The sequence below is a fragment of the Aythya fuligula genome, chromosome 6 (assembly GCF_009819795.1).
Source record: "Aythya fuligula isolate bAytFul2 chromosome 6, bAytFul2.pri, whole genome shotgun sequence".
In the NCBI taxonomy this organism is placed as follows: Eukaryota; Metazoa; Chordata; class Aves; order Anseriformes; family Anatidae; genus Aythya; species Aythya fuligula.
Genome location: NC_045564.1, coordinates 11,024,100 through 11,043,206, shown reverse-complemented (window position 1 = coordinate 11,043,206; position 19,107 = coordinate 11,024,100). Strand labels below are relative to the sequence as shown.

General features: G+C 55.7%; 1 protein-coding gene across 1 annotated transcript; it reads right to left on the bottom strand.

Annotated features, from left to right (window-relative positions):
- Positions 1-1,414: 1,414 nt before the first annotated feature.
- On the bottom strand, positions 1,415-19,004 carry LOC116490614 (aryl hydrocarbon receptor-like). Its single transcript, XM_032189986.1, has 10 exons — positions 18,964-19,004; positions 16,272-16,459; positions 6,923-7,041; positions 5,352-5,441; positions 4,692-4,770; positions 4,411-4,535; positions 3,808-4,001; positions 3,607-3,716; positions 3,316-3,457; positions 1,415-3,011 (listed from the first exon to the last, which is right to left on the bottom strand). The coding sequence occupies exons 1-10, from the start codon at positions 19,002-19,004 to the stop codon at positions 1,415-1,417; spliced, it is 2,685 nt and encodes an 894-aa protein (XP_032045877.1).
- Between the last annotated feature and the right edge of the window lie 103 nt (positions 19,005-19,107).

Below are 19,107 nucleotides of genomic sequence, written 5' to 3'. Positions count from 1 at the left end.
CACTGTTCCAGGTCAAACAAACCATCAGGCTGCTACAAAGCAAATTGACTTTTAATACACAACAAAATGCAGCGGGGGAGTTTCCGTACATCTTTGCTTCGCCCTCCCCCCGACATCATCCGTCGGCAAGTGGCATACAAAGAGATCACAGAGTGGAAAATGAGACACCACCAGGAAAACAGACCGTGGATGCACACACAGAACTCGTAAAGAATTAAGACACGAGTAACAGAGCAGCAGGGGGTCTGCGTCAGCCCCCAGCAGCAAGGCTTTGGGGCCAGTTGATGCGTAAGGCTCTGCGTCACGACAGCTCGGCTCCTTGCTCACCCCTGGGTGCTCCTCCAGGCTGCTGGGGATGGGTGCAGCACGTGCTGAGCACTGGTGTAAGAGGCTGAGGGGCAGGGGTGCAGCTCGGGGTGACCTGGAGGTCCCCAACCACGTTGACCTCTGCAACCAGCCCAGCTGGCCCTGCCTGGTCTCAGACTCGGTGCTCTGGTTGAGCCTGTTCTGCTGGGGGCTTTGCCTGACAAACCTGGGAGAATTTGCCCCGTGGCAGGCAGGGGGAAAATATTCATGCCTTGGGCTTAAAACAAACAAACAAACAAACAAGGGCATTTAACAGAGTGGTTGTGCCAGTCTCCAGAACAGGTTTAAGGCCACGAAGCTGGTCCACAGTGGAGAGGCAGAAGGCAGTCGCTCCTCTCCTTGCTGCCTTTTCCTCACTGCTCTGACAAAGCCACAGCAGTGCTCCACTGTCCCTCTGTCTGACGGCACTGCACAGCAGTGACAAACCCAGGGTCAGCAATAGGAACTATTTCCCAGGGAAGGTCCCAGCCCCTGCTGGAGGCCAAATCCACCTCCCAGAACCCTGCCCCAGGGATGAAGAGGTCCTTCTTTGGACCCCAAGAGCCTGACAAACCTCCCTGCTGTGACAGGACTGCATTTTCCTGAAAGACTGCTGATGCAAAAGCCACCAAACCCCTCCTCTGTGCCTGCCTGAGAGCTCTGTGAGGGCACCTCATTTCAGGCACGGGAGGTCAGAGTGCTGGGCAGGCAGGAGGCACGGAGCACCACTCATGGGTGTGCCTGGCTGCTGGTGGCTGCTCCAAAACAATGTTCCCAAACTGTGGCTCCTAGCTCACCGTGAGGCTTCAAAACGGGCTTTTCCAATCCTGTTTTACAGAGCTGGCTGGGGGTGGTGGGGCCAGGAAAACGTTAAAACCAGAAGAAATGTTTGCTGCTTGGAGCCACGCCTGTGGTTTGAAGCGTTTCTGGGCGCTTTGCGCACACAGGAGCCTGGAAGCCAGGGGGCTCAGTCTCTGTGCGTGCTGCAGGGCGGGCAGACAGCTACAGCCGCCCCCAGACAAGGCTGTGCCTCACCCCATGACCACCGAGACGTGCCACGGGGTGCCCCTCAGGTCCCACAGCCCTCGCACCGCACCTTCAGCTGGACGTGGCACGCACAGCGCGGCCGCATGCCCGCCGAGGAGGCTGGGGGGAAGCTGGTGCCCGGCTGGCAGGAGGCTGCTGTCACACCCAGCTCCACAGGAAGAGATGCTGAGCACCTCACACCCGATCCTGCTGGTGCCCCTGGGTGGCAGGACACAGGCTGGGACACGGATGTTTTAGTGGCATCCTTGAGAAAAGCACCCTCGTGTCTGAAGAGCCCAGCGCTGTTCCCGTACCCGCAGTGACGCGGCACGGCCTGGTCCCTCTGATGGCTGCCAGCAGTCGGGCTGGTCCCCAGCACGAGTCCCTGGTGCTGGGACCACACATCCTCACCGAGTACTGCCTGCTCCCTGCCCCAGCAAGCACCGAGCTGTGCGGGCAGCATCCCCGGGGGCTGTTTGGGGAAGCCACCACCCGCCGGCAGCTGGCTGGCTCCCGGCGGTGCTGCGAAGGCGGTGTCCTCACCCTGGAGGTGCTCACACACACCCTGTGTGGGGGGCAGCAACCACAGCCCATCCCCTGGGGAGCTCTGCGTGCTGCTGGCCATTGCAGCTTGCGATTCCAGGGGTGCTCCTGCCGTTTCCAGCTGTTTCGGAGCTGCAGCCACCCAAGCGTCCGAGGGGCAGCCTCCGAGGGACACGCTCTGACCCAAAGCGAGGGCAGGGTTTGTCCAGACTGGGATGTCGTGCCACCGAGTCACCAATTCACTTGAGTCCAGGGGAGGTGGGCAGCTCGAGGCTATCAGTGCACACGTGGACTGGCTCTGACCTTTAGGAAGAGTGCTGTCTGTGGGAACGGAGGTGCTAAGTCCTGCCTGAAACACTTTTCCTGGGTTTGCCAGCTGAAGTGCACCTTGGCCTTGTGCACCAGCTGCCGGGGGCTGCGGAGGGTCTTGAAATGCCAGCGGAGCTGCCAAGTTCGTTGCCCAGCAGTGCTGGAAGTGAGCTGCAGAGCTGCCTTGCTCGCTGCAGGATGAAGTGCTGGAGCATGAAAAGTCCGTGCTCCTCCCAGCACCCTCCCTGGAGAGCATCTGCTCCATGTAGGAGCTCACCTCGCTGCCCACGCTCTCACCAAGGTCCTGGGACGGTGACTCCTCTGCACCCAGGCTCAGCAGGGTGTCCTCCCACTGCTGCAGCTCCACGTTGTCCACGTTGAGGCTCTGGAGGGTCTGGCAGATGTTTCCATCCACCTTGCTCTTCTCAAAGAGGGTTTCAATAACAACCATGAGGGAGTCGCTGTCCTCCTTGGCATCGCTGGCTTTCTCAGCCCGACTTGGTCCATCAGGCTCAGCGTCGAGATCTGGCAGGGAGAACTGAGGCGCATCATCGGTGTGGGAGATGTATATGGACGCATCCTGCTTCATCATGGCCCCGAGAATGGAGTTGGGATCTACCGCGTGCTGCTCCACGCGGGGCTCTGTCTTGGTCTGAAACTCCTCCTTCGCCTGGAAGGAGTCCAGGAAATCAGGGAGGTTGTTCCCATACAGGACTGCTTCCCCCGTGGCAAAGCTAAAAGGCAGCTGCAGGTTCCGCTTCCGCAGATGTTCCTCCCCTTCTTCATTTCTTCAGGGCGGAGGAAAGAGAGACAGGAACAGCATGAGTACCTTCTCCAGGCCAGCATCCGAACAGCAAGATCTGAGCTCGCAGACCTGCCCTGGGCTGGCTATATCACTGCTGGCAGAGCACAGGGGCTCTGGAGAGCCCAGAGGCAGCTCTGGCACAGCTCAGGGAAGGGCTGCGTGCCCACAGCTCTCCCCTGGCAGACACGAGGCTGTGACAGCCTCCCTGGAGCTGTTTGACTCCTGCCCCCTGCTGCAGCCCCATCTCCTCCCGTGCCCAGGGCGGCTGGGAACCCGGCCATACTCACGAGAGGGCTCGCTGCCGGGCGATGATGAAGTCGGGCTGACCCCCTTTGTACACCAGCCGGGCGTTGGCCTGGACCCACACCCAGGTGCCCTTCTTGGTCAGCAGCCTGAAGACCGTCAGCCCGCTCTCCCCTGTCTTCATCACTGGGGCAGGGAGGAAACAGAGGCGGCACGGAGGCGGTCAGGGACATCACGCGTGCTGCACCACGCCGAGCAACCCCTTGCACCCACGCTGCCGAGGCAGAAGGCACAGGACACAGCCAGCACGCGATGCTGCTCCCCTTGGCACTCACTTCTCACGTGTTTCTCCGCGCAGTGCATCATGTCAGCGGCGTGCACAAACTGGTACCCAGACCCCCTCCGACACAGCTCCGTCTCCGTGTAGCCCAGGATGACCTTCCCCCTGCGGGCAGAGCACACGGCACAGGCACCCCGTGGCACCGGGGTCGGACGGAGGCCAGGTTTTGCCATGGCAGAGGTGGGAGATGCCATACCGGGAATCGCAGGCCGTGGGGGTGAAGTCCAGCTTGTGCTTCGTCTGGAACATCAGCGTCTTGGTCCGAAGCTCCAGGATGGAGAGCGGCTGGAGGGGAGTCGCGATGGCAAAGAGGGCGAGCGGGGGAGGCACCAGGGATGCCCTCTTCTGCTGCCCCAGGAGGAGTTTCAAGCGCCCGCGGAAATTCAAGGCCTTGCAGGGGATTAGAAAACAGGGCAAACGGTGAGGAAATGGGAACTGGCTGTGCCAGACTGCCCCAAATCACACCCGCACGGGGTGTGTGGCCGCCTGCGTGCACCAAACGCGTTCGCTGGGCATGGGACCTGCTACCAACTGCTGCTGCAGGTGGGACATCAGTTATCAGGGATATCTGATCGCCCAGATAACAGGGAGATATCTCCAGGCTGAACATCCTGACCCCTGCTGGGTCCCACCGTAATGGTGTGAGTGGAGGAACAGTGCACCAAGTGGGCTCCACTCCATCCCATCCCATCCCATCCCATCCCATCCCATCCCATCCCATCCCATCCCATCCCATCCCACCCGGCCAGGCTCAGAGCCACTTCCCCTGGAGGTGACACCGGGGCTGCCCTGGCATTACCAGAAACCCCGAGGAGTTGTCCAGCAGGCAGCGGAGGCGGCAGGTGAAGCTCCTCTCCACGAAGCAGAGGCGCTCAGGGCGGCGGTGCTGGGGGCTGCCCGCGGCGCTGCATCCATCGGGAACGGCTGAGGAAACACGGGGAAAACGAAGCTGCAGGGATGCAGGGATGCTGTGGGGCTCAGGGAAGCCACGTGCCTGGTGGTCACCAGTGGCCTGATGTGGGGTTTGGGGCCGGGGGCAGCCTCTGGGGGCTCCCTGGGGCTGGCAGCTGGAGCACTCACCCTGGTGCAGCTGGCAGCGGAAGGCGGCTCTGTCGTCCGTGTGGATCAGCTCGAAGATGCTCTGGTAGATGAGATCCGACTGGAACGACATAACGGGGAGGAGAGCTTGGGGCACCTAGCAGGGAACAAGCCCTGCCCTGTCTAGGGGGGATATCTGGAGAAGGACACAGCACAGGCTTTCCTTTGTGGGTGGTAAAAATACGGTGATAGAGAGTAAAGAAACGGGAAGAAAAAAAGGGTTTTGAACGTGGTGTGGAGAGCGAATCGGAGGTAATGGGGTGGATGTGGGTAGAGCCCTGCTTTCCCTCGGCACCCCACGTAACCCACAGCACGTCAGGGCGCTGACACCGCTCAGCACCGTGACTCCGCTGAAGGCAGGCAGCCCGGCAGCCGGATTTATTGGTTTAAACCACAGGGGGGAAAGCTCCCACCCCGCTCACAAGGAGGAAGGGACAAAGAGCTGCTATTGCTCAGCGTGCATCTGTTACCACTAAAGTCGCAAGCGTGTTTGTTGGCTTTCACAGCCCCCAGAAGAACATGACTCACATAAAAACACACATCAGAAGTGACCAGAGCGCAATGGGAGAGCGAAGCCTGGGTGCTGGCTGTCAGCACCTCCTCCCCAGGCCCCCGCAGCTCCCAGGAACAAACGGCACCCACCTGGTGGAAGCCCAGGTAGTTCTGCACGGTAGGGGAGACGTAGAAGATGTAGCCATCTCCGGTCACAGTGATGACAAATCCATTGAGTGCCTGAAAGCATAAATTGAGCCTGGAGTTACTCTCCCTAGCTTTAGTCCAGCTGCTGGATGGGTGGACCACCTTCAGGTGCTTCTGAAGCATCCAGGGATGGGAAGACACCTGCTTCTGCAGGGAACACACTAAAAGGAAAGCACCTCTTGACCAGGCGAGGCTTTTGCCCTCAGTTAGTTGGCGTGGGGTGCTCACTGTTAGCATCAGCAGTGATCGAAGGCAGCCTGGCTGTTTCTGTAGAGCCATCGTTGTGTTGGCTTACAGGCAGGGAAGAAGGGCTGCACACAGCCTGGTGACTCCAGGAGGAGCCCATCTGCATCTCGGGTGCACCCTCCACTCTCCAAATAACTTCCAAGGCTCTGCTTTCATTTAGCAGCTGAACCATTAAAAGCTCAGGACTCCGTTTCTTTCTTCCAAGCAGCACCAGCTTTATTTTCCCTCCTGACCCAGTTCCCTAGCCCAACTCTACCAGCTCACGGGCTTCCTTGTAGCCTGGATTATTTTAGGTGCCATTGGTTTGAGCACGTTGCCTGGTGCTGTACACGTGCACCTTGCAGGGGGACCGGTCCCTCTGCTGTGTGCTGCAGCCCCCCCAGGGCCCCAAGTCAGAGCTTTCCGCGAAGGACAGTGCCTGATTACAATGTTCTTGGGGAAAAATTTGGGCAGCTCAGCTGCAGGATTTCAGTCACATTAACACCCCAAATGCTCTCCAGATGCCTTCAAACACCCAGAGCTGCCAACGCCATGGCTCAGCCCCCTGGAGAGCACTTGGGAGAGGCCCCATTGTGGGACTGGGGCAATCGCTGGCTCCCTTCTGCCTATTGTGTTATTCCACCAGGCTGAGCCTGTTCTTGGGAGCAGAGCCCACCCGGGAGACTTCGCGTGGCCCAAGTCTCATCGCCAAAGTCCCACAGAGCTCCCAGGAGCCACCACCTTGCCAAGAGCCCCTGTGGGGGCTCCGCTCCCGGGAGCTCCCCCATCAGCCTGCCTGTAACGGGGGGCGTTCGTGTAAGACAAAGGCAGGTCTTCAAGAAGAGCAAAGCATCTGCTGCTTTCCTCCGGAGGGCTGGAAGAAGGGAGAAGAGGACTCGAGGCACAAAAAGCAGACGCGCGATGTCAGGAACAAAGCCACGCAAAGATCAAAGCTCTCCCACAGGCTTGCCCTGCATCCACAAGGAGCAGCACGTTTCCAGCCGAAATGCCTGGATATTTACTCAGCTGCCAGCCTTTCCTCGGAGCCTCTCTGTCTCGCTTCTTCCTTCTGGCTTACACGCACGATTGGCAGCCCAGGCTAGCAGCATTCTGGCCAGGTGAATCAGCTCCTTGCTTGCAGGCAGCACCCAGTGCCTTTGCCAGAAGGTCACAGCTCTGAACCGTGTCCCTTTGAGGATGCAGCACGACACTTTTGGGATGAGCCATTGTGCCTAGCAGACAGCAGGAGCCGAGAGAAAACCCCACGGAGCCTGGTTTGGGCAGCATACCTGGAGCAGCAGGTTCCCCTCTGGAAACAGCTCCCCGTTGACCTGCAGATGTGTCCGTCTGTTCCCTCCTGGGGCTCGGGGCTGATCCCGCACGCAGTCACCACCACCCGTACCTGCGGCTGCAAGCAAGACGGCAAGAAATCAGTGCAGAAGGGGCAAACAGGGAGCTTCTCCCTCCTCCTCCTCCTCTTCCTCCTCCCCAGTGCTGCTGCTGCATGGCTGCACCGGGCTTCTTGGTGCACGTGCAGCCTGCTCAGAGGGAGGAGATGGGACCGGGGGGGGCTGGAGCAGAGCCCCTTTATGCTCGCCCAACACCTCCTCTAGGATATCCTCTTCCCTGCTCAGTCCCATCCCTGGGAAGCCTCCCAGGCAGCCCCAGGACTCGGTGCCGTGACCTCCCCATGCTGATTCAGGTGCTGCCTCACGCTTCCTCGCTCCGTGCCTTCGAGGCAACACCCGTGGGTGCAGCTGATGTGAAACCTCCTGCCCTGCTCACGGGGCCTCACGCCCGGCGGGACAGGCACAGAACGGGTTGTTCCAGGAACAGCACGGGGGCCTGGCGACATCCCCAGCGCGGCACCTCCTCTGCTGGGGAGGCTCCCCAAAAAAACACTTGGCAGCACGAGCCCGAACTCCGCTTCCAACCACAGGCAGCTTTTATTTTGCAGACTCAAACACAAGCATGCATAAGGCCTCGGAGCGGGCTCTGTGGTCTCTCCCTTGTACAAAAAAAGTCTGAGGTCAAAGCATTGCCCAGATCCATGCACACAGGGAGCCTGAGTGACAGCCACGAGCCACCCACACAGGCTCTCGGAAACCAGGTTAAGGATAATTAACTGGACGTCTTGCACAAGGAGACACAGAGGAGACGCACCGCCCGATGCAGTCACGCAGCCTTAATTAGGAAGGGGAGAGGATGCTCTGAGGCCGTGAAGCAGAGCCAGCCTCGGTCTCCACCACTGACAGCCAGACCATGGGGTGATGCTCGGAGGTGCTCAGGCAGCTCCCATGTCTTCTGCCATCCCCATCCTGAGCCCCCAGTCCCTTGAGGGGAGCTCAGCTCATGTTTGCTCCCGTAGCAAGTGCCTTCCCATCCCCAGCAGCTCCTCTGTGGGTTGCTTTAGCCCATGCCATAAATTTGCCTTTCCCTGTGCTCACGTTTTTGTTTCCACCGGGGGCAGCTGTCCTGTGCGGGTGCTTCCCAAATTAGCGAGAGGTTGATCAGCCAGGCCAGGGGACGTGAGCCTTCTGGGAAGGGCTGGGAAAGACAAGGTTTGAAGCCAGGTGATGCTCTGCTTGCCCTCAAAAAGGCACGTCCACGGGAGCTTTGAGAGGCAGGTGCAAGGCAGCGATGAAGCAGAAGCCCTGGCCAGGCTGTGGGGGACCACAACCCCATTTTGCAAAGGCTTTCAAAAAATCAACACCCCTACAAATCAGGACAAAAATCATACCAAGCAAAAAGCCTCCTCTCATGACTGCCAAGTGATCTACAAGGAAAAATATCTGAAGCCCATCTGTAGTATGGGTATGGCTCCAATTTGCACATGATGGAGTGGAATAGTTTCGGCGTGAAGCATCAAGCCTTTTTTTTTTTAAACTCTTTTGAAGGGCTGACTCCTCTCTGAAGCACTGAGCTGGGGAAGGCTGGCAGGGAAATTCAAAAGGAAACCAAGTTCTTCCAAAACAGAGCTCCAAAAGGACAGCGAGCACTTTGAGAAGATGCACATGGTCCCCAGCTTTCTCCCCCCATGCACCAGCAGTGTCAGCAGGGAGAGCAGCACAGCGGTGGGCTTGCAACATCCAACACCCACTTGTGCATTTTGTTGTTTCCAGCAAAATTAATTCACGCTAGGGCACGAATGGGGCTCTGCCACCAGAGTAATCCAGCAGCATGTGGCGTTGGCTCTCCTTATTTCCATCATTTTAACACCTGTGGTCAGGCCTTGGTGCCGCAGGGGACTTTGCTGCCCCGCTGTGGGTGGCCAGTGGAGCACAAAGCCAGCAGACACACAGGGCTGGGGCTGCTCTCAGGAACCACAGTGGTCTGGAAACCTCCTGTATGGGAAGCAGCCACCCAGCTTCAGCCGTGTCATGACTGGTGCTTTCCCCTAGCACCTGGAGCAAAGCATCCCTGTGGCTCTCCCCTCTCCAAACCAATTTCTGAACTTATCCATGCCCCCACTGCCAAGAACCACGAGGGCTGAGAGCAGTCCCAAGAGACGCCTGAGTGCATCCAGGTAGAGGACTCCAGGCCCACATACCAACCAGGGGGGTGGAGGCTATTCCCAGCTGCTTTTTGCCTTGGCATGGAAAAAAATAATCCTTTTAATCAAAGAGCAGCAAAACCAGCCCGTTTGCAACACAGGTAACCCTATCAGAGGGAAGGAGTGCTCCTGAAACACCTTCTTGAGCCACGTTATCTTCTGGGGGACTCCACCAGCGCATCCATCTGCCCTCACCAGAAACAGCTTGTGGGATTTCGGCCCCACCAAAGGCAGCCTTCCCCCGAGGCGTGCTGGCTGCTGGCCCTGCACGCTGCTGATGCATGCTGGTGGCTCGGAGCCCCCCTTTCTCCTGCTGGCTGAAGGTGACAGAGACGTCCCTGCTGGAGAAGAGCCCGCTGTTAAGGGGGTTAAAACAAACCCCAGGACTGCCTGAAAACCATTTAAAACAACATTTTAAGTTCTTTGCTGTACTTCTTTCCCTTGCACACCCTCCCAAGGCCGTGTCTCCTTCAGCCAAGAGCACAGAAGCCACCACTGACACCTTTTGTGCTTTTTCCTCCTTTTCTTTATTAGACAGTGCCTTGGGAACTCTTTTTCCAAAGCTGAAGTGAGTTTGTCTCCTCTCAGCCTATGCCCTGTGCATGCCCACCAAGAAAAAAAATTGAACATAAAGTAAGCTTTTAAAGGCTTAAACCAGCAAATCTCAGCAGCCCTGTGAATTTCATAGTATGGGTCTCCAAGAAAATCTTTGCTAATTAATACAAGATAAAAAAAAAATAAAATAGCACGGCGCACAACTGATCTGCAGCTACTGGATAAATCCTTGCTGAAGCCATTTGTTCATCACCCATGTTCTCAAAGCTCTGGGACAGAGGCTACTGGTGTGTCTTGTCTAAGAAGAGTGGAAGAAACCCAGTTCTGTCCTGAACCCACATGTTAGCCAGCCAGAGTGCTGAAGGAGGCTTCCTGCTGCTGCTGTGATCCCCAAAGACCAGAAGCTTTTCAGTCAAAGCACCAGCTGAGATGTCAGCCAGGATCAATAACGTTTTGAGCATTAGTGGATCTGGCAAGAACAGCAGGGAAAGAAGCTCCTGGTCCCTGCGAACCTGCTGGGTTGGTGATCCTTGCCCTCGAAAGGAGGCTCCTAAGCCCTGCGGTGCGGAGGAAGACCTCAAGCATGAGAAAAGGAAATAGGAGCGAAGCAATCTAATCCCTTCACCTTTAGCTCATCGCATTTGTGAAAACAAACACTGCAGTTCAGCCATGGAAGCCAACAACGTCCCTTGCCTCTGGCATAGTTTCGTCAATGGGAAAGAAAAAGTTATCAGCAGAAGCTCCTGGGGTCAGTTCTGCTCTCAGGGGCTGAGTTGCACCAGCGGGAGATGACAGACTTCACCTGTAGCAAATGTTTCTCTTTGAACAGGCTCCAGAGATGCTTGGCAGCATGAAGCCAGGAGCTCCCAGCTCTTCCAGTAACACCACACCACGCGCAATTGTGTTCCTCTTGGACCCGATCCCAAACCCCATCAAATTAGCACCGACCTTTGCCTCGGCTGTTTAACGAGGGCACAGTGCCAAGCAGATCAGGCTCACGCCATCCAAGTAAAACAGCCTTCCGCAGCCAAACGCCAAACCCACAGATCACAAACCCATGGCAAGAAGTCACCCAGCCTTCTTCCAGGGAGCAGAGAAATGCCCAGGGGAGCGCTGGCAGCCCCAGAGCCCACGTCAGCCTCTCCAATCCGCTGCTGCAAACGCTCCTGCACGATCCTTCAGGGTTTTGCCCAGGGAGGGATTTAAGCCCCAAACTTGACTTCCATTATTGCATCGGTTATTTCAGGTCCAGGCCCCTGCAGTGATGGGCTATGGGAATAACAAGCAATGAGGAGGTGAACAGAAAAGCTGAGTTAATGCCGACTGCAGTGGGATGACCTGGTGATGCCCCACAGCAGAGAGTCACGGAGCCAGACGACAGCAGAGGTTGGAAGGGACCTCCTGAGATCTCCTAGGCCAAGCAGGGTCAGTCCCCAGCACAAACAGGGAATTTGCATCCAGCTCTCCTAACTGCACCATCTTAGAGGTCTTTCCCAACCCAAATGGACTTCAAGACTTTCCCTAAGTTCATCTTAATTATGTTTCAACCACGAGGTGGGCGCAGGGTACAAATAAACACACTCACATCAACCGGTGCCAGCTGCAGCGCTGACTGCTCCCCACAGCCCATGACCTGACACCACTGGTGTCAGCCCCAGTTTCTTGCTGCTCCCCTCTTTGGCACCGCCAGCTCTTTGCCGCATCAGCAGCCACCCCAAGATGTTTGCCTGCAGCCCTCAGCATCTGCTTCTTCTGTTACGTGAACCCTAGGAAATGAACCCCAGCACAGATCTCCAGCTCTCTGGAGGTTTTCCAAGCCGCTCGGCACTAAACGAATCCATCCAAGCTTTTGAGAAGGTCTCTCTGCTCGCAGCAAACGGAGCTCTCATCACACCAGGGAGAGCCCAGAGCATCCAGCAGCACTGCAGAGGCAGAGCCAAGCTTTTCTCCTTGGGCATGCGCTCTTGAGAAGATGGGGATCAGCAAACTCTCCCCAGATTTATCCAGGAGACTGCTAGACACTGGTCCAAGTGGCAACCACTGTCCACCACCACCAATTTGCCAACGTGTAAGGTCTGGCAGTGACGTTCATCTATCTTTTACAGAATTGGTAAGACCTCTAAGTGACTTTTCCTTTTGATGGTTTAACAGGCTGGTAAGGAGCCAGAACGGGCCAACTATAGGAAGAAATTAAAGAAAAACTGGCCTGCAAGTCTGCTCTGGCATCGCAGCTCCAGAGAGCAGCTCCCAGCTGCAGAGCAGTGTTGGCACCACACTTCTTGAGACCAAACCTGCCCTCACCAAGGCTCAGGACACACGTCTTCCATACACCAAGCCTGAGATGGTTGGTTTTGTGCAGCCATCACGCTTCTCCTTGGAGATGAGCCCACAGACACATGGAGCTTTGAGAGCTTTCCTCTCGATGCCTGAAGCTTGTCATTTCCAGCAAGCTACAATTTTTTTCTGGTTTGTCATTAGAGCACAGGCGGAAGGAGGAGAACACTTGAAAGCAGAGCAGATTTAAAAGACAATCCCGTGAGTCATTATCCTGCAATAGCTTCTTCTGTTTTCCAAACAGCCCCATGATCCAGAACCAAGATCAAATCACACACAAAAAAAAAAAACAAACAAACAAGCAAACAAAAAAAACCCTCTTTCAACTTTTGAAAATGAAATCCCTGTGAGCTTCCAGCTGCAATCCTGCTGCCTGCTTTAATCAGCTGGGATCCCAGGCAGAAGTCACGATAGCTGTCACCCTTCCCCAGGTGCGAGCAGGCAGGACTGCCCTGACGTGCTCACCTGGGCTGCTCCCCTCACTGCGTGCAGCAGCCTCCTCTTCCTCATGCCCTGAGGAAGCTGCTGATGAGCTAAAAGCAATGTTACACAGGAGCGATGCAGGGACATCTGAGCAGGAACATGCAAGTTTGGCACCGGGTGAGAAGAAGAAAGCCATGGGGATGCCAGAGCTTTGGGAGACAGTTTCCCAGAGAGTTTTGCTCTTGATTCCTTTTCTGCTTTGAGTTTGTTGGTAGCAAAGGGCAAGCACCAGCAGGACGGGGTACCCCAGCCAAGGCTAAGCACCCTGTCTAGACGTGCTCCAGCGTGCAGCAATACTCACCTCTGGGTCACTGAGCCTTTAACGTGCACCTACCACAAATCTGTTTTGCTTTGTCCACCAGATGAAGCAACCTGACAAAAGTCACAGTGTAAACATTTACAGTAGACACACAGATCTGCACAGCAAACCCAGCTCTAAGTTCAGCACGCAGAGCAGGACCTGGGCTTGTTCCCTCAACGTGAGAGCCGTGCTTGGTCTGAGATACAACCAGTGGGATCGCCAGAAAGTGGTCACTTCTTCCACACGGACGCCAAACTCCAGGAAAACTTGCCTGGTAAATCAAGCAGGTGTCGCATGCTCTGCAGGACAGCCTAGCCCCTCCGTCTGAGAGGTACGTGAATCCTTCCACCCCACCACAAAGAAACCAGCCGAAGGCCTGTCACCTCTGCAGGGTCTTCCTGAGCAAGTTTCCAAACCTGAAAAAGCTGTATCAGGGTAGCAGGAGGAAGCAGAGCCGGTGCACACATGCAGGTAGGACCAGAGGATTGTTCAGAGGAAGCATCATCCACCTCTTGTCTCTTACCAGTCTGCCTCCAAACACTTGAACTGAGAATAAAAGGATTAAGAAAGCCCCCAGCAGCAACAAGAAGCCATGCTGAGAAGCTCTGAAGCACCCAAGGGCTGGGATCTTGGGCAGCACAGGACCCCATTTTCCACAGACACCCACTTATTGCACTCATGAATGAGGAGACAAAGGAGGAGGCTGCATGTGAGATTTGACAAAGCGAGGAGGGAACTCCAGCAGAGAGACACAGGCATCAGCTAAATTCCTCTTGCACACCTGCAAACAGGTCTGCCTCCTGCCCCCGGAGCCCTGAATGCCTGCTCCAAAGACACGAAGCCAAGCCAGGGGGCTCAGCCCCGACAGATTTCCTGGCAGGTATCGCATTCCTTGCGAGAAGCACCTCCAGCAGTGCCTGGGGTTTTTACTTTTAACCTGTGACACAGCCCGTGGGGGCATGTGTTCAGGGTCACCCGCCACCCTGCCAAACTGGTAAATAACCCCATACTTAGGCTCTGCACATTCGATGTTAACCCTTTGCCTAGGAGAAAGAGCAAGTGCCGGGACTAGAAGTGCTTGGAAAGAGGAGCTCCCGGTCAGTGTGGCACCAATTAAAGCCTGGAGATGCGGCGAGGGGCTCTGGCTGCTGAAGCAAAGGGTCCAGCAAGTGACAGGGATGCTCGCCAGGTGACACCACGCTCTCCTGCTGCTGCAGGGGGGAGCTTGCACAAAGTGGAAAGCATCCAGCAGCAAAATAAACCACAGAGTGCAACACAAGGGGGTTTGCTGTCATCCCCCAAAACGCCTGATGCAATGGGTCAGGCTGCCATAACTCTCAATGACACGGCTTCAGCAGGCAGGGCCAGAACAGAAGTTGACCTCGATGAATCGTTGGAATGATCTGAAGTCAAACAAGATGAATTTCAAGGCAGACGTGGGCAAAGCAAGGCAGGGGGGGAAAGAAATCAAAGGCACAGTGGCCTAATGGGAGTAATTGGCTTGGCAGAAGGGGTCTCCAAGATGAGGACGAGTCTCCAGCTGGATGTGAATCCACACAAGGATGGTTTTTCCAGCACAGCTCTTGCTCTGGGAATGTGCACCCCTACTGGAGCAGTGTTTGGGGCAGGCATCCCCAGCTGGGGGGCTGAGGGACAGGTCACGGACCCGGCATGGGGCAAGAGCTAAGGGAGCCGGGCTTATTCGTTCTGGAGGAAAGATGACACAAGAAGAGCTGTTAAGTGCAGCGCGATGCTGGTGGTTTTCTGCCCTCCATGCTCTTTGCCTTCACCTCCCCACAGGCAGCACGACCAGGGTCCATCACCCATCCTGTGGAGCAGAAGGCTCTGGAGACAAAACACATGCCTGTCCCTGCCCCGTGTGCCCTGTCCCTGCTCCACGTTGTGCACACACGAGGTCATTCCTCCCCCAGCTGCAGGACATTTGAGCAATTCCTCTTGTAACCAGGTTATGAAAGCGATCCCTGGCAGCCCCTCAGGCTTTATTTGCACCGCAGCCTGCGGTCCGTGCCCTGCCAGGGGCAGGGGCAGGCGGTGATGGTGGCTCACGGGAGCGCAGAGCCTGCACAGCTCCCTCACCTCCTGCCTGCTGCATCACCTGGATGCCGCAGGGCCCTGCCACACCAGTAAGGAGAGCTAACTGGTGCCTTGCCTTGAAGGGCAGCCAAGCAACGTTGTGCCAGCACTGTCTTGGACAGAAGGACCTGAAGCATCCCAGAGCTACCAACACCATCGCACCTTGCCATTGTGGCATTAGGTCGCATGTCAGCAAGGACCTACCCAGCCAGATGGGCACAGATTGAATCCCGTTCCCCAGATTTGCCCTGCAAAAAGCAGGCAAGAGGAAGAAACATTTGGCGAGGCTTGTTCTCAGTCCAGCATGGCCTTTGAGGAACCCAACAGCATCCAAAACACATCTCATACTACACATCTGGAGGGCTACTGCTGCTGGGGGAGCTTGCAAGCAGGAGGTAGGGAGCTACACACATGGGGGAGAAATATACCAAAAAGACGCTGGTGCCAAGAGCAAAAGCAAAGAAGCAGCAGTGTCCAGCCTCAGTCGCTTTTCTAGTCTGGTTTTGGCATTTTACCAGGGTCTCCACAGTGGCTGGCAAGCAGCTGGGCTTCAGAGGGGCAAATGCAAGGAGATTGGCTTTCCAGGCCTATCAGCTTAACCCAGCAAAAATTGGATTGGGGTCTCTGGGTATGAGGCATCATGCTCAGTCTGAGAGAAAAGCTCATTACAGACCTAACAGATCCACCGCAGCTGAGCCCAGCTGTGCCAGGGAGGCAAGCAACAGCAAACCACCAAGATCCCAAGGAAGAAAGGGGAGAGAAACGAGCTAATGAGATGCCAAACTGAACAAGTGCCTTAGGATCAGCTTTGCTTAACCGGCCATCCGCAGGGCACTGGGGTGACAAACAGAGCAGCCCTGCTAAATGGTCTCACTTTCCAAGGAGGTTTCTTTTCAGAGACCTATAACTGACCGAAGAGGATTAGGTCTGGATGTGCAGCATCCAGAAGTGAAGGGGATTCCTTCCAGAGGAGACACAAAACCCACGTCACGGCAGCAAAGGATGGTCTGAGGGATAGGTGTACCATGGCCAGAGCACCTCCCTGCAACCTCCGCCAGCCCCTCCACGTTTCTGGAGATGTGACACTTTCCTCCCCTGTTTTCCAGGACATTTTCCTGCCAGTACCACAGCTAAAGATGTAACCCTGACACACTAGCATACAAGGGTCGGATATTATGACTAATAATCCTCCTATCTTCAGGAGATGCCACCTTCCACCCCAAAGCAAACTCCACTTCAGGATGGGATGACAGAAGCACAGCAGGGACCGAGCCCAGGAGTTTTTTAACCCCGCTCAACACCCATGCGAGATACTCGCCTGTCAGGTAGCTCTTCACCTTCAGGTACCCCACCACGAGTCGGAGGATGGAGAGTTTATCAAGCCTGGTGCACACATCTTCGGGGAAGGGCAGCAAGCCCGTCAGCTTGTTCAGCTCCTGGTTGAGCCGGTCCCGGTGCCGCTTGGAGGGGTTGGACTTCACACCCTCGGGAGGTGGTGGTTTGGGGCTGGAAAAGGGAAAGCAGAGTTTAAGTAAACGCAGCTTGTCTGGCGGGCTCTCCCCAAGCCCAGGGTTGGTGTTACTGCAGCCACGGCAGTAAAACATTAGGTGACCTCTGTAAGGCCTTGCGGCAAGAATGGGAAGTGGGAAGGTCCAGAGAGATTTTTATTTCAATTTTTCTCAGCTAGTTTCCTCTAAATTCTGCTCCCACAATCACATTTATCATCTTAAACAGATAAGGAGGCTTCACAACCAGACCTCTTTTCCTTACTTGGAAGTCAGAGAGAGTGCTTGCAGCCTGAACCCACTGCTTTACTCATTGACTGATGATACAAAGAGAAGCACGCGTGAAAATCAATGGCAGCACTTGGATGACGAGATCCTACGCAGGGCAGCTTAGGGCACAGCACTTAGGGAACAGGCTCTTTTTTAAAAAAACATGCTGATTTTGTTTTGTTTTGTTTTTTATTTTATTTATTTTCTTCCAATCTTCTAATTTCTGACCCTTTCAGATGGGCATTTTCCACCTAAAGCAACATCCGATGCCTAACGTAGGCTCCAGGAGCAACGCTGAGCCTGCAAGAACAGCTCCTGTCTGCCAGCAGCTGGCTTGGAGACCCATCTCCACCAGCTGCACTTAGTGCACACACTAGAGCTGAAGCCCCAGCCACAACAGTAAGAGGTTTGTTGATGACTAATGAGTCTGGGATGTCACCTTGTGTCTTTTGCTTTTTAATGCTGATTTGAATTTTTTAGATTGAAGAAAAGCACTTCAGACTTCACAGGGAACCCTCACCCTACCCTGTACTTGGTTAAATTGCATCCCCTAACATGCAACCCATATTGTTTTGATGTAATTTGTGTAACCACAAACTCTCTCTGCAGGCATCCTTGCTTCATAAAGCAGCTTCGGGTAACAGGATCTGCCAGTATTTAGGAGCAATTTAAGCTCTCCCCTCTAATACTGCTCTCAAATCCCATCTGGCAGGGCTGCTCACATGTGTGACAAGAGAGGAAATGAGTATTAAATGAAATACAGCGAGGTGCCTGTTGAATTTTTATTGTGGAGAGCTACTGATGGCTCTTCTAAGCGCGGACAGAAAATTGCAGCATTTCTCCAGAAAAGCGCAATCATGCTGCTTTGTAAGATAAGCATCAGGAGAGATATACCCTTCTTCTCAGAGAGATTAGGTGCAACTCATCACCAAACTTGTCCATACAAGCCATACAAAACACATTGGCACTAGTGCTTTTGTGTACTCCATTAGCCACTGGCTTAACAAGCACTTTTGAAACCACAGTCACTCATCAGGGAGGAAAAAATAATATTGTTTTTAATCAGAGAGAGTCGAGGAGGAAAAAAATAAAAATAGCAGTGAATTAATTCTGAGTTTCTTCAGGCATCCTTTAAAGAAAAGAGCTCTGCACACTCAGTACCCAAATACAGCTCACAAGTAGCCAGAAAGGGGAAGAAAAGGGAGATGGGCAAGTAGCGCTGCCTTTATGGGAAGGGGCAAAACGCAGAGGCATAGCAGGGTCTTTTGGGCAGCCCGGCAGTGCTGGCAGCACTCGGGGACACATGGGGTGGCACAGATAGCACTGAAGCACTGGAGGGAATAGCAGGGAGGCTATGGGGTTGCTGGGCTGCTCTTTCGGCAGCCTGCTTATACAGGCACATGCTGCACCAGGGAGCTCTGTCCTTATGGGTGCCAGAGTGAAGAAGCCTCTGAGTGCTCTTCGGAGACAGGTTCGGAGACAGTTCACTGCCATGCAGCTCATGGGCTCCGTGCAAGCCAGCAGGAACACTGCCAGCCCCCATCGGGCACGCTTAGCGAGGGAAAGGCATGGACATGAGCACAACCACACCATTAGCCACAGGTGAGCACTGCAGCAAACCATGCTTCCCCTGACCACAGGAACAGCGGAACCTGGTCTGGATGTATCCCTGCATCCTACCAACCTGTTCAGACTCCCTGCCCTTAAGACTGGCTCTGCCCACGCTTCCTCTCTGCTGTCAGAGCCCCGGGAGTGCTGCAACCTGAGCACAGCACGCCGAGCCCTGGCACACACAGGTACAGCCCAGTGCCTGCTGAACCAGCGAGAAAAGGCACTTTGAAGAGGTCTGAGCACCTGTCCTGTTCGTGGGACACAGCCTGGTGATACGGCTCGGAGTGGGGCAAAGGCTGCAGCGCTGCCGCTCCGTATTTTTTCCCCCGTCTGCCCTTTGATCAGGGATCCCAGCAGGAAGCTTCGCACTTCTGCAACCAGCCAAGTACCGGGGGACAGCAACGTCAGCCAAGGTTCCTCCAGCTGATACACCGCCTCCAAATCTAATCCTTTAAAAAAATCAGCCAAAAGCACCGAGCAAACAGCAAAGAGACCCTCATCAGAACAAAGCCTGGCCCCGGCCCCAGCCCCATCTCCCCCGGGCTCACCCCGGAGCAGCCTCGCGCCCCCTCCCCAGCCCCCAGCCCCTCCGGGGGCACCTGCCCGAGCCCCCCACGTCCCCACCTCTTGGGCACCGGCTTCTTCCTCTTCCTCCCGGCGTACATCGTCCCGCCGGCAGCGCCGAGCACCGGCCGGAGGAGGGGTTTAAGCCGCAGGGCTGTGGGGCGGCCCCGGCACGGCCCCGGCCCCTTCCCCGCCCCGGCACGG